The following is a 16,119-nucleotide window of genomic DNA, read 5'->3' on the forward strand; positions in this document are numbered from 1 at the left end:
TAGCTTTCTTATCCTTGTTTTCATATTATTGTCTTCCCTGAATATATGTTAATGTAATTGTATAATACTTTGTTAATGTGTTTTAAGTGGTGTGTATGTGGGTGCGCGTTGCAAGACGAAACTCGCACGATACCAAAGGCATCATTTTATCTTAATGATTATTAAACTAAGTCAAATTCCTTCATTCACGTTCACCATCTGATAACCACCCATTTATTTACATCTCTATGTCAACCAAACACTGAATCGTCACATGGAAACGTCACTGTACATAATTAATAATCATGAACCAAACTGGTGATTTCGACTTTATGCGGAGCTGCGCACACTAACACGCGTATGACTGCGCACACTACACGCGTATGACTGCGCACACTACACGCGTATGACATCACAGTTCCGCGAGAGTTATTCTAAAGAACGGCATTCACGGTAGCTAGCAACGTTTCGTGATGTCATTCTCCGATTGGTTTGCGCAGCGCTGCATGAATTAGCTCTGTGTAGATTTGAAAACACTGTGTGGGAGGGGACAAAAGCGAGATAAAAGACCTGCACGCACGTGAAAGACATTCATTTATCACGCAGTGAGACCATCGCTACAGTCAGACATCATGCTGGGACGGATTGTTCTGTTATTTTGCTTGGCAGGTGAGTTTGAGCTAACGTTGTAGTCTGATACTTCTCGAAATCATTTGTATACAGTAGGATACAGTTATTTGATATGTTAAAACTATTACATACACTTGTATGTTTCTAGCTTTGGCATCCGCCGCTGTCATCCGTGATGGATCTCAAGAGGTTGGTGGATGATCATTTTCTACTGTGTTTTTTTTTTTTTTCATGTTAACTACAAGTTTACTATGACCTCACCACAATAGCCACAGTCTAATCATGATATGTAGTTTAAAAAATGACTAAACGAATGATGATCAACCTTCAAAAACCTACACTTTTAAAATAATAAATCTGCTTTATGTAGTATCACCCATCTGAGTCTTTATGGTTATGTCTCAGTTATTTGTATGTGTGCATCTGTTTACAGCCTAACTGCTCTCTTTACAACCTCCCCATGTGCACACGAGAATACAACCCTGTGTGTGGAACCGATGGAAACACATATTCCAATGAATGCTCATTGTGTCTTGATAACGTGTAAGTTCTGTAAAATGGGAATGCAATGTATCTTAAATGTCATGCGGCTGACTGTGTGAGCAGTAGAATAAATACAGACTGAATCATTTTGTTATTCCTCTGTGTTTTCATAGGGAACTAAAGGTCAACATATTGATCTCGAGGAAGGGTGAATGCTGAGACAAAAGTCCACCTGTTTCTCTCCGGGACGTGGCATGAGAGGGTGGCACATTTATCTCGGTTTTTGTTTTTAAAACAAAATAATTGGTTTTAATATTAACAAGTGTTTGTTTGATTTTGACATTGTATGTCTGTCATGTTTTGTTTTTAAAACATGGATCTAATCCTTAAATAAAGCCTTATATGAGTCATTCCTCTCTGGTTTCTTTATTTGGAAAGTGTGGGGTAAAAGTCCTTTGAGTTTGTGTGGGGGATGAACTAGATATGGGGCAGTGGTGATATCGGTCAACGTAACCCATTTTAATCCAGTAAGAAGTGCATACTAGCTTGAAGTCTCTTTTAAATTGTATTATTGCTTAAGCAAGTTGACAATAGTCTTTAAATGGGGCCTGATGTATACATTTTGTGTACATTTTAAACTGGGCATTAAGTTTGAAAAAGGTTTCCCCCCCAAAAAAAGAAAATTATTTCATCATTTATGTACAACACCATATTAAAGAGTTTTGTGTTCACATTTAATGCAAAAGTTCTGGAAGTGTCTTTTTTTCTGTTCTGAATTGACTGTGCCCCTCAAGGTTTAACTCTGGGCTTAATGCAGACCAGTCAAGTTCCTAGACACTATAGTCCCAATCATTAGTTTCTTTATTAACCACAGGGCCTGCCTAAACTGTTAAAACTTTAAAATAGAAGCACTAAAACTTAATACATAGTGGCATTAAGATTTGTGCTACGGAAATGGCTAATTTAATCAAACCTGTTCATAAGAGGGCATGGCAATAACTTCTGTTCATATAGTGTACTTGTTTATGAAGCAAATTACATTGAGAATATGGTTTTAGGTTATGTAAACATTGTGGATGTCATTTTAATAGCGAACTTCGTTAAAAGGAAGAAGTGGTGTGACAAGACGTCCTGTGATAAGTTTAAGGATCACACCATACATGTACATATCGTGATCTTTCTTAGGAACATGTACAGTCTGTATCTGTTTGAATCTCAGTGTTTAGAATGTGCTGTCTTCACAAAAATCACAAGAATCCACATTTGAGATGTTTTGCAGTGCTGTTTTCTTCAAATGTCGGCTGTTTGCTGTGCTTTGCTAATCTTTAATCGCACCATAATGTTCAAATAGCCAGAACACTTCCAGTAAACAGTGAAACACAAGATAGACAGTCAAAACACAGAATTACTCCCACTGATCGGACCAATCGTTTTCCAGCAAAATGATGTCATATCGAATCTGAGCATAGCAGAAAATCAACCACTATCTGTGTGATCTACAAAACAAGCTCATTGTGATTATAAACAACCACAAAGACTTCGAATAAAGCCTGATATGACTATAAAGCAAGAATACTTTATACATAGTAGATGGAAAATGTTGTATCTGAGGATCATATCACTGTTCAATCATTTAAACATAACGAATAAGTGGTGCTTTGAGTAATCTTAAAAGACGAGACTCCTTGTAAAACTTAGAAAAGGTACACAACATACCATGAGACAATGGATACAACAGGTGAACATGTGTTGACTTGCAAAAGTATTCACCCCCTTGGCATTTTTTTTCAGTATCAGAATACAAGCTTTAATTGTGCATATACAGATAAGGATTTCAGCCCTGGTCCCTCTCAAGGCCCTGCCCCACGTGTTTTTCATTCAACGTCCTGTGCCCCCTGTCATCCCTAGACCCATCCTGCCTCAGCTGGTTTCTTTGGCCTTGCCCAGACCCTAAAGGGCTTTACCTCTCTGCCCTTACATGTTTTCCCACTCTCGAGCCCACCCCTCCCAAGTCTACCAGTAAGCCTGCCCGGACTCCCCCTAATAAAGTTTGATCATAAAAGGCTTGGGTCTTGCTCTATCACTTTGTCGGGGCGTCGGAGAACTATGAGCCATTCGATAATCCAGGTGTTCCCAACCCCGGTCCTCGGGCCTCCCCTCCCTCCCGGAATGTTTTAGATTTCTTCCTATGTAAAACATCTGACTCAAATCATAAGTTTGTTAATGTTTTAATTAGGGAGATTAAAGGTACGGTCACACCTTTCTTTTTGCTCCGTTAACTTCCATTCATCTGCATGCAAATGCGACAGACCGGAAACGCCAGCTTCTACTGCAAAATAGTTCACGTTCGATTAACTCTGATCTGCAAATTCGCATCAGGTGAAGACATGGATGGATTCACGGCGTGACCTTTCTCTCATCAAGGCGTGACCCTTCTCCATTCTTGCAGTAGTTTCCTTATATCCGCTTATATTTGCAGGTGTACAAGACAAATATTTGCGCACTCAAACTGCAATGTGACCGGGGCTTTAACACCTCAAACCATTAACACCTTTATAAATCACATAACTAGTTAAATAAAGACTACAAAGGTGCACTCTAAGTACCACATGATCTCACGTATGCTCCGGCCTGGATAGTCATTTCAGGGCGGAAGTGCATTTTCAGATTTTAACTGAAGAGGGTACATGAATGAATTAAAAAAAAAAAATTACCCACATTGATGATGATGCAAACGCTGCAATATTTCATGAAAAAATAAGAATGGTCATTTTGAATTTCACTTGGACTTTAAGGGGAAACATTTAAATGTCTTGGAATGGCCTGGTGTCAATGAATCCACAGAAGAAGATTGTTGAACCCATCCAGCTTGGATCCATGCTGTCTGAGAGGACGTCTCTGTAATTTAGCCCAAACCCAGAGTGCTCCCTCTCCTCAACTTTGATACTGTATGAGCCAGCCATGAGTGAGACCATGGTGAGGGGGTGTTGAGGGGCAGATAGATGGACCCCCTCTTGAATTAGGAGAATGGATATTGGATGGATTACATGATCATCCTCTTCCCAAACTTTCTTGATTAAATTTCATTTACTAATATATTTTTAATTTTGCTCACCACACCTTAGTAATCAAATAAGTCGAATCATGATTTATGATGTTGTACTCTGAACTTTGTGCTTTATAAGACAAATCAAAGGAATAATCCATCAAAGCATGCATGGATCCAGCGCACATAAGATCAGTAAGTCAGTCATAGGATCACACATTCTTTCACTTAAATACTGTAAATAACTGCAACTGAAACAAACATGGCGACCCTTTCATTTTTCATATTTGTCAAAGAGACATGAGAAACACAACAACGGAAGTGATCCATTAAACATAACACATATGTACGCACACTTACGCAAATCTTTGAAATAAAGAGCTCGGTAAATAGGGACTCTCTAGGTGTGTATGAGGTGATGAAACACTGGGAGGGACCAGTCAATAAATTGTCCGGAAGCCAGTGCGTGGTTCAGTCATATCACATCAGCTGACTTGTGTCGCAGGTTGGAACAATGTTTGCACGAGCTGCCGTTCTCCTCTTCTGTGTTCTTGGTGAGTATAAGGATTTTGTAAGTAACGTTGATATACATTGATTCTCTGTAACATTGAGGATCAGCTGCTTAGGTTTGTTTTAAAGCAAGGTAGCTGGTTTGAGCTGGTTTAAGCAGGTCATTTTCTGGTCCTAAACTTGTCATGAGCTGGTTTAAGCTGGTCCTGATCTAGGAAGCAGGTGCTTGGGACCATCTTAGGACCAGTACATGACCATCTTAAACCAGTTATCTTACTTCAAAACATATACCTAACCAGCATGTGCTGGGGTTTTTTCAATAAGGTGAACTTACTTACCATTGACTTGTTTTTATAGTCTCTATTCCATATCCGCTAAAGTTAGACCGTATGAAAGTGATATGGATATCCTGTAACAAAGATTGTATTTCAGAAGGCTTATAAGACAGCATTGATTTCGAGGAAAACAGAGTTTAAGTAATAAAATTGCAGATGAATGTTAAGATGGACCAGTAAAATCCTTCAGTGTTTAATTGCCACTTGTTTAATATTCTAATTGAATGACCTTCATACATTTTAACTAATACTTTAGACAACAACATGAAATACTGTTGTTTGATTTTAGATTTTAGTAGATTATAAAAAAATGAAAGTACATTATTGGAATTTGTTGTATTGTACATTATTGTATTGAGGACATAATAAACCAGATAGGAATGACTCTTTCATAAGTGAAAAAAATGATTCTTGTGCCCTCTGCTGGTGAAATTGCAGTACAGCATTTATTAACTCATTAAACTGCAATATTTTGAAATTCACTTTTTTTTACTCCAACAGTGGCCATATCAGAAGGAGCAAGAGCGGTAAGTAAATGAACAGAATTGCTGTTCTGAGATCAGATTTTCCCGCTCCTGCTTTAAATAGCAAATGTGTTATTATTATATGTTTTTGCTTCCAGCCAAATTGCTCAAAGTACCCCTATGATGTCTGCCCAATGAACTACACCCCTTTGTGTGGAACTGATGGAATCACATATGGAAATGAATGTATGATGTGTGGTGCTATCAAGTAAGTTTTGCCACACTTCCTGCCTTTAAAATATATTTAAATATTAATGTTTTAAATAAAGTAAATTTTGATCATGGGTCACATGATCTGTCCCTTTTTATTTTGCCAAATGCTTTAATGTTATTTGTTTTTTGTTTGTTTTTCTTCATTATTAGGGAATCAAAAACTAAAATCCGAATCATGATTGTAGGCGAATGTTGAATCAGACATCACAAGAGACTAATTCATGGAGACACATTTATGTATAGCCTACTCTGAATATGTAACCTCTAAATAAAATTGTCACATTACCCAGAGCATCTGCAAGATCAGTGTTGGTACATTTTTTTTCAAACTCTGTTTACCTTTCACACAATTGTATTTGTGCCTGTAAATAAAAATGAAAAGATATTATATTGAAGAAATGAGACCACACAACATTTTAGTAGTTTATGAGTACTGTTCACGGCATAATGTGAACTGTAATATACAATGGAAAGAACAATAGAATTAATCTGATCTAAATTAAAGTCACAATTTAAGACAATATGCATTTATTGTGTGTTTTTTGTCAAAACTCTAAACCTCTTTACTTAAAAAAGATTTTCGACAAAGATACAGTGGCATCAAATTGTTAAGGGAGTGAACAGACTTTACTGAGACATTATTCAATTAGCATGAAAGATGACTGGTATCAAATTGACCAAAAAAGAAGAAAATTATGAAAGAGAGAAAATGATGGCATTCACAAAAATTTGTAATGATACCATAAATGTTAACATATATATTGAGAATAAATAAAGAACCATTGTAGTTAGGCTGTTTTATTCAAATGAATATTAACAAGTTTACACTCCAGACCCTTAAACTAACATCATATAATTATACACATAAATTTACGTGTAGGAGATAGATCTATATTCTTTTTGAAACACCCACTTTTACTTTACATATCTGAGGCAAAGTAGCTTTGCTGTAGCTCAGTGGTGAGATCAATGCTTTAACAATGCAAGGTTGTGGGTTTGATCCCAGGGGATTGCATGTACCTATGTATAAATGCACAGGATAATGCGACATAAACCGCTTTGGATTAAAGCATCTGCCAAATGCCTAAATGTTCATTTCCCCACAATTGTTTTTACATCTTGTAAACACCTTTTTTTGTAAGCGCTTCATATAAAGTATTGTGTAAACAAGTGACAGTTTGACTACATTTCTCTACACAGCCATGGCAAGAGCAGCTATCAATCCAGTTGAGCATTCCAGCGAGTAGTGTACAGGGCGATATAAATCATTTAACCACCTGATGAGACTTCATATTACTGAATGTTTGTATCTGTCAACAGCCTAACTGCACTGCTTACCGAATGCTCTTCTGCAGGATGATATATAATCCTGTGTGAGGAACTGATGGAGTCTCATAGGACAATCAATGCTCTCTGTGTTTCAAAATATGGTAATATCACATTTGTGCACTTATCTAAAATTTAAACTCTAAGGTAACGTTATCCTCTAAAAGACATAAAGGGGTTCAAATGGTATCCTCAGAGACGTGACAATTGCGCTAGAAATTGGACAAAACTACGTAAAATGTGAACCTGTAGAAATCGCGAATCTCTAACTTCCATCCATCCATCCATTTTCTACCGCTTATCCGAACTACCTCGGGTCACGGGGAGCCTGCGCCTATCTCAGGAGTCATCGGGCATCAAGGCAGGATACACCCTGGATGGGCCGAATCTCTAACTTGGGCCGAATCTCTAACTTGAACACGAAAACCAAGATTGTAAATCAACACTTGCGAGGAGAAATAACAAACCCCAGAATCAAAGCAGATCGCTGGCGCATTGTATTGACTACACGCGCAAACGCTACTAAGCGTGAGCGATCTGGGATTCTTCGCGCGCGCGAGTTATTTGACATTAAAATAACGCCATAGGCTCAGTGGTTAGAGCATGGGGCTAGTATGTCCAGGCCATGATCCAAGAGTGAACGTAGCCTATTCTGATACAAATGTATAAAGTGTAATGTAAGTCGCTTTGGATAAAAGCGTCTGTCAAATGCGTATATATATATATATATATGGATGACATGGATGACATATATATATATATATATATATATATATATATATATATATATATATATATATATATATGTATATAATTACGCTCAGATGCTTATTTAATTTCGATTTCTTTGATAATATATGCTACACTGAAAGAGTTAGAAGACTGCGTTAGACTATAGATCGAGCTGCGAGGTTTCTCTGAATAACAGCGCTTTAAGAGCCGGCTAACGAGAACTCTGTTAACTAACTGCGTGTCTTTAAAATGTGTTTTATGAACTGATTTTGAGGACTGCGCACTTAAATTACGAAAGCGTGTCTGTAGACTGAGTCACACGGGGTTGCCTGGCTCTGGAGTATCGGCTTGCTCGACATGACGCGGCGCCGCATACTTTCATGTCATCCACCTGTCGGATCTCAGGCCGCCGCATCAAGTCGAACAAGCCTTGTGACGACAGGTGGTAAAGGAAAGGTAAGGCGGAAGCCCTAATATGGAGATGCACTGGGTGTGTTTTATGCAAGCGACTGTGCACGCGACCGCTCATTTAGAATACTCCAAATTCACTAATTAGGAAATTCATGCGCTTACGCACGTGTTGTGAATTAGGCGTGTTGTTTAAATGGGTGTATAAATAGGCTACAAATAATCTCTGCTATTATTATCATTGAATGAGACTCTTTATCTTTAAATAGTCCAGAAGCCATTGCTTTGTTCAGTCATATCACATCCTCTGACTTGTGTCGCAGGTTGGAACAATGTTTGCAGGAGCGTCCGTTCTCCTTTTCTGTGTTCTGGGTGAGTATAAGGGTTTTGTTAGTAACGTTGATATACATTTATTCTCTGCAACATTAAGGATCAGGTTGAATTCACACCTTGTTGAAAGAACCAGCGTATGTTTTCATTTTATTTATAAGGGACAGTATTGATCAACGGTACAATACTATAAATAAGTCAGAGTTAGCCGGTGGGGTGATTATCATCTGTTGCCCCTTGCCAGATTTTACAGGCCATCCCAGAGTTAAAATGGAGTCTGTAATCGTACAAACAAATATGATGATAACAATCCATACAAAAACATTCACATGAAACGCACAGAAGGAAAACTAAAACCCAAATAATGGAAATCAGCACACATGATTACTTGTTTGGTTTACTTTTAACCATATTTTCAAATTCCCTTTTGAATGTTAAGTAGTTTGAGAATAATGTTATTTCAATTGGCAAGATGTTCCAGTAATGAATGACTCTAATTGAAGAGAATGGTTGACTGCTTGTTATGGTTTTTTTTGAAGCAAGGTAGCTGGTTATGTATGGAGGACCAGGAGAGTCATGTGTAAAGTAATAAAGCATTTCATTGTTTAATAACTAATTCTTCAATAAAAATAGGCATTAATCCATTTATTTATAATTTCATTTTTTAATGGGCAATAAAAAGCGTGATTGTAAAAATAATTATTAAATTAAATATTAATCCATCAATAAATACTTCAATTTAAAAAGGGACTTTTAAAAATCAACATAAAACACGAAATAAATACACCATTTTAAAGCGCATTAATGAATTCCTTTATAAATAGTGGAATTTCAAAATCTATTTCAAAATGCGATTTAAAAAGAGGAATAAATAATTGGATTTACAAATTAAACTAGAAATAAAAGTTTTAATCCGTCATTTAAAAGACTATTTCTTATGGTCAATATGTTTTGTCACTCATTTCAGAAAGTTAACCCATATATTGTAAAACAGGGGAAGGTAACAGATTTTTTTAGGCCTTTACTGTGCATCGTGAGATATGGTTACCTGCTGTACTACAGTCACTATTCTCATCACAGCTAAATTCTCTTCAGGATAAGACACAGAAGGCATTACATTTCAAAAGAGTGAATATGAAGAACAATAAGGCTATTCTGTGTAAAACAGGGGAAGGTAACGGATTATTTTAGGCCGTTAGTAAGCATTGTAATATATGGTGACCTGCTGTACCACAGTCACTGTTCTCATCACAGCTAAATGTTTCTTAAATGGACAACGTTTAGATTGTCGTGATTGCTGTTCTATTATTTGGCTAAAGGGTAATACGCACTCACTCACACACATATATATATATATATGTGTGTGTGTGTGTATTCACTTTTTATATATGTATATATATATATATATATATATATATATATATATATATATATATATATATATACATACACACACACACCTACATGTTGGCTATAAAACAACTACCATGCCAATCACAATAATGCCAAACGCAATCAGTAGAGGAATTAAATGATCCTGCTTTGTACAGTTCAAGCTGCGTGTTCAGGCACTCACGTCACGTCATCACTCTTAACAGACTTTCCGAAAAGCCCGCTGACAGTAACGTGCACGAGAACAAATCGCGTTATTGCCCAAGATTAAAAAGCTGCGCACGAGCAAAAGCGCATCCTCGCCTGAATTTACGCTCTTTGCGTAGAGAATTGTCGACAGTGACAACAGCGCCTACTGCGGTCACAAAATATCACGGGTAACAGAAAATTTGTAACACCGGCACTGCATCTACTATATGCATATAATACACACCATGGTGTGTGTTTGCGGTTTCATAAAGAGTAGATATTGGCGGATTAAAACACAGCTGACATCAGTTACATGCTTTAATGGTAAAACTGTTACATTTCGCGTGAATCTATAAGCATTTGGGCCATAAGCACCGTAACTTATGTCACGTTGACTCCATGTAAGCATCGCATCATAAATAGACTCGGCGCCAAAATGAGCGCAGCACTGCTGCTTCCACGGGCAGTATGAATGTTTAACCTGTTCTAACAATAAGTTTCATTTTCTATGATTTGTGTTAGAGAATAAGCAGGCGCTGATAACGCGCTGGTTACACGTGTAGTGAACAACAGACTATCCTCTCTTCTCCATTGCTCATCTGACACACCCCTGAACATGACGTAAACTGAACTAGCCAATCAGAGAGCTTGTTACATCTGTCTCACCGCGGCTAATTTGCATTGTTTTACCTCGTTTTAGCATGCAAGGCCCCAGAGTGTCACGGAAATGGTAAATAGAGAGGCTAAATGGAAAAGCTAAATGATTTGGCAAATCGGATAAGGAAATGCAGAGGGGAAATGGAAATGCAAATGCTAAAAGAAATAGTCGTTTAAATGACGGATTAAAACTTTTATTTCTAGTTTAATTTGTAAATCCAATTATTTATTCCTCTTTTTAAATCGCATTTTGAAATAGATTTTGAAATTCCACTATTTATAAAGGAATTCATTAATGCGCTTTAAAATGGTGTATTTATTTCGTGTTTTATGTTGATTTTCAAAAGTCCCTTTTTAAATTGAAGTATTTATTGATGGATTAATATTTAATTTAATAATTATTTTTACAATCACACTTTTTATTGCCCATTAAAAAATGAAATTAGAAATAAATGGATTAATGCCTATTTTTATTGAAGAATTAGTTATTAAACAATGAAATGCTTTATTACTTTACACATGACTCTCCTGGTCCTCCATAGTTATGAGCTGGGGCACGTTTCAGAAAGGTTTAGTGAAATGTGAGTATATTAACCCTGAAATGAGGGAAGCTCTGGTTTTTCCGTTTCAGAATGTCAAATCCTAGAAAGCAGGGTAACAAGGTTTCTAAAGGAGAGGTAGCTTTGTACTCAGAGTTAGTAACTTACTCTGTGAACCTAACCTGGTCGTCTGTAGAATTTCTTTGTTAAACTCAGTTTATTTCGATCTCCTCCGCCCCAGGTGTCCTAGATATAAAAAGAAAAATGTATCAAGTCCTTTTCAGCACATCAGTAAATCCACTGTATGCAGTGCGGAACGTGCTTTCTGGTGTGATGTTGGTCTTTGGTGCTGCTGCCATGGTGACTCGTAATATCAGAGCTCCATTGATGGCTTTTTATAGTCGTGGCGCACAGACTTAACCCAGGGAAGGCCCACCTAGACTAAATTAAACCCAAATCAGCTGTTCTGTAACAGAAAACTCATTTCTAAGTAAATCAACTCTGAGTTCAAGATTTAACCTAGAGTTGGTTTTATTGAAACGGCCTCTTATCTAGGAGCAATTTGTTTGAGACCAGCTCAAACCAGCTATACCTTGCTTCAAAACACCATCATGTAAAGATGGGGGGGATCCTTTCAAAACATCCATTGCAAATAAACTCCATCAGCAGTGTTTAATCGCCACTTGTGAATATGTTCTAATGCAATGACCTTCATACATTTTTGTTTAAGTGTAAATACTTGACAACTGTACGTGGTTTTGGTGCATTATAAAAAAATACAGTACATTATTTTAAATCTTTGTTTTGAGGACATGATAAACCAGATGGGAATGACTTCATGAGTGAAAAACATGATTGTGGTGCCCTCTGCTAGTAAAAACATGCTGTACAGAATTAATTGGCCCAATAAACTGCAATATTTCTACAGTTGTCAACTCTTGCCAGTCATAACATGAATATTCACTTGGTTTATTATGATTCCAACAGTGGCCATATCAGAAGGAGCAAGAGCAGTAAGTAAATGAACAGAATTGCTGTTCTGAGATCAGTTTTCCCTCTCCTGCTTTATTAGCAAATGTGTTCCTTTTTTGCTTCCAGCCAAATTGCTCCGACTACCCCTATGATGTCTGCCCAATGAACAACAACCCTGTGTGTGGAACTGATGGAATCACATATGGAAATGAATGTATGATTTGTGGTCCTATAAAGTAAGTTTTGCCACACTTCATGCCTTTAAAATATAAATGTCACAAAATGTTTCGTTTTGACTTGTCCAAATGCTTTAGATTTAATGTTTTTTTTTCTTCATTATTAGAAAATCAGAAGCTAAAATCCAAATCCTAAATGAAGGCGAATGTTGTAAAGAGACATAATTCATAGTGACACACTCCGTCTTTAACTGGATGTCATGTATACTCTGAATATGTAACCTCTATATAAACATTGTCATATCAACCAGCGCATCTGCAAGATCAGTGTTGGCACATTTTCTGCAAACCGGTTTCATTTCACACAATTATATTTGTAACTAAATGAAAAATATCATTTAAGTGCCTTTTTGGTAGTTTATTTGTAATATACAGTGGCAAGAACAAAAAAAAATTCACCATATTATAGTTGGTCACAACTAAACATACGCATTTATTTTGTTGACCAGTCAAAAAATATTCATGCTTAAAAATGTACTTGGATTTTTAAGAAAATCTACATTCCACTAATTGTTATTTAGTGACATCTAACGGAAGCAAAATGATAATGACATATCAATTACCTAGTAGGCTCTATGCTTACAAGCCTCTATTAATGCGTACGGGCTGAAACATGTAAATGCATTAAAAGACTTACCCTCAAGTGTGTTGCTATGTCTCTCCTTGTTACAGCTAACGGACTTTGTTAAAAATGAATAAATGGGTAGAATAATTAATCATAACCGTGTTGGGTTATAAAGTATTTGTAATATCTAAAATATTGTTGTGGAGAGGACTTGTATAGCTGAATATGTGCCAGAGCTGGGTCTGTCGGCCTCTGGTGCCCAAGAACAAGACATGAAAGCAGACATTCATCGCATTTCCGAAGAAGCCCTGATCTGTTGAAGGAAGCGTACTGGACCATGACTAGTTGTCAGTCATGTCACTCCCTGTAACTGCTAATGAGTGCACAGTTGACTGCAAACTGCTTAAATTTACACCCTTGAGCCTTTAATCATGATACACATACATTTGCAATAGTACCATAAAGCACATGCAGGTGTGGTTAAAGAACATATGTACTGCTGGTTGTCAACTGAAACTCTGGATTTTTCCCATAGACTTTTGGAAGATCCCAAAAAGTAAGATCTGTGATTAGAAAATGTTCATGATGTTTATATGTTTCAATGAAGATAATCTATAGATTAATACAATATTTACTATTTTTTTAAGCCTAAATACAATCGGCAGCAGTAAAAAGCTAACACAAGGCTATAAACAGACTACACCATGGTTGCTCGATACGTCACCACGACAAAGCCTTCAACTTTCTAAAGCGTTGTTAAAAACATGTTCTCTCGTAAGTAATTACTCCGTGAATGAATCCCCAACAATGATTTTAGACATTTGTGCCCATGTTGCAATATTTGTGAGCCTTATATGGGTAATGACGTCTAACGTCCCCGCCAAAGGAAGTAGTGGCTTTTAGAACGTTTTTAGCAACTGCTGTTTTAAAGACACAAAGGTTTAAAAAATCACAAGCGGGTTATAACTGGAGACAGTACATGCAATTCCTGGTTTAAAACACTGGATTGTTGCCAGCCTTTGGGTCTTTAGTTGAGGCTCTAATTTAGGTTTGTCAGCTATACTATATGACTGATGACATTTTGACACTATAAATTGCGTGTGTTGCAATCTATAAGGAATAAAGGGAAGATCTTGGTGAAGAAAAAAGTTACGGAAAAAAATCAGTTTGCAATAAGTGTGTGGTCCAGATCTCAAATGGAAACATGATTCTGACAATTCCTTTCATCACAACAGTCGAGGAGTTTTGTGCCATGTCTGTGAGCATGTCATGCCTGCAGTGACCTCCATCTGAAGATGCTCCTGATCAGCCGATACACTGTAGGTCTTCTTTTCAGTCCCCTTTTCAGGTGAGCTAATGCTGGAAGTTGATAGTTACAATGTTTCACTCTTCACAATGATGAGAATGTTTTGTCATGTGTTCCGTTTCTTCAGGTACAATTTTTTTCTGTGATTTAGCTCTTTTTTTTGCGGTTCATCGGACTAAATGTTTACTAGAAAATGCCATTGTTTGACAATTTTTTCAGAGACAAAATAAAGAATAAAAAGGAAGTTAAAATACCACACCACTCTATTATACAGAAAAGATTTTTTTTTGTTCTTTATGTTAAACGTAGTCCTCCTCATACAATTCTGAGAAGGAATCTCTATTTTGTGCTGATAAGTGCAATGAATGATCAAAGCCAACAGTCATAATACAAATATACACAGCAATTAGAAGGTCAGACAATACATATTTCTTTAATATAATATATAAAATCCCATTTGTAGCCCTGTTTATTACTGTTACACATCTTTCCCTCTGAGAATAACTTTAATTTCTTAATTCACACCCATACAAAACATTCCAGATATGATTGTCTAATTCATTAAGTGCTGCTTTAGGAACACTACAAAAGGCACTAAAATATTGAATCTTTTCCCATCAGTCATGTCTTCATTTAACCTTTAGTCTATCAATTTAGATTATCCGTGTTTGAATATGAGGTGAGAGAATTACGGAAAGAGCTTGATGCTACACAAATCCAAGCTATATACGCAAGTTCTTAAATACAAGTTTGCACAATATAGTCCTTTCATGGCCTGTACGTTTTGATGACGTCCTTTATGGGTCTGCGACAGATGGGGCAGCAAGCATTAATCTGTCTCTTGAGCCTCAGCCCGCAGTCATTACACAGACACATGTGTCCACACGTGTAGATGACGGTATCCACCTCATGATCAAAGCACACGGTACACTCATTGATCTTGTTGCTCTGGGGTGCGTCTGATGAGGAGAGGGTCGGTGAGACCGGTGGACTGAGAGGAGAGCTGGGGGCCGTCACTGAAAAGACACACAACCAACATTATCACACAATCTTAATGATTCTTAATAAAAAAAAACATATATCATCATAGTACAACTCCATTAAAAATGAAATAAAAAATTGTCAATATTTAAAGGCGGGGTGTCCGATTTCCAAATTATGCTTGTTTAGACAAAGTCGGGCCAAATACCAAAACAACCTTGTAGCCAATCAGCATTAAGGTGCACAGTGCACAGGATGGACATTAGTCGAGCCGAGCGCTGACGAAAGCGTCAGATGGGTGTGTCTGTTTTGGTGATATGAACATCAACAACAACTATGAGAAATCAGGACACCCTGTCTTTAAGCAATACTGGAAAATTCATAAATATGTATTTTTTTTTAAAAAAAATTATGGTTTAGAGATCCTTCAAGGTATGAGGGAGTTTAAGGGAGTGTATGAGTCGATATTTGGGTGCAGTGTTCCTTTAAGAGCTGCTTCTGCCAGACACAATATCAGTATTTGATATTCTGCTGATGGAACATAGCGTGCGCTTTATAAGACTCACCTAGAGAAGATTCAGACGCCGATGAGGATCTGTTGACACTGAAGGCCAGGTCAGAGTCGCTGTCATCAGGTGTTGATCCCTGAGATGCCGATGAGCAGCTGGATGGGCTGGACTGAATTGTTCCTTTTGGACACAGACAATAAAAACATTATTCATCGACCTGTATAACTTTCAAATCACATTATATTTATCACTGATAC

The 16,119-nt window shown here is 37.1% G+C and overlaps 2 protein-coding genes across 3 annotated transcripts in view; one reads left to right on the forward strand and one right to left on the reverse strand.

The window, feature by feature from the left end:
- Positions 1-497: 497 nt before the first annotated feature.
- LOC130438149 (trypsin inhibitor ClTI-1-like) lies at positions 498-1,502 on the forward strand. The gene is made up of 4 exons (XM_056769958.1): positions 498-648; positions 758-798; positions 1,043-1,152; positions 1,266-1,502. The coding sequence occupies exons 1-4, from the start codon at positions 612-614 to the stop codon at positions 1,309-1,311; spliced, it is 234 nt and encodes a 77-aa protein (XP_056625936.1). The 5' UTR covers positions 498-611; the 3' UTR covers positions 1,312-1,502.
- A 12,543-nt stretch (positions 1,503-14,045) lies between these two features.
- Positions 14,046-16,119, reverse strand: part of neurl1b (neuralized E3 ubiquitin protein ligase 1B) — a 32,824-nt gene continuing 30,750 nt past the window's right edge. For both annotated transcript variants that reach the window (XM_056769633.1, XM_056769634.1), the window contains exons 4-5: positions 15,920-16,042; positions 14,046-15,388 (exon numbers count right to left, since the gene is read on the reverse strand). In XM_056769633.1, coding sequence (XP_056625611.1) covers positions 15,141-15,388; positions 15,920-16,042 — 371 coding nt within the window. In that variant the 3' untranslated portion in view covers positions 14,046-15,140. The remainder of the gene's footprint in view (positions 15,389-15,919; positions 16,043-16,119) is intronic.

This window comes from Triplophysa dalaica, chromosome 16 (assembly GCF_015846415.1).
Source record: "Triplophysa dalaica isolate WHDGS20190420 chromosome 16, ASM1584641v1, whole genome shotgun sequence".
Classification (NCBI taxonomy): domain Eukaryota; kingdom Metazoa; phylum Chordata; class Actinopteri; order Cypriniformes; family Nemacheilidae; genus Triplophysa; species Triplophysa dalaica.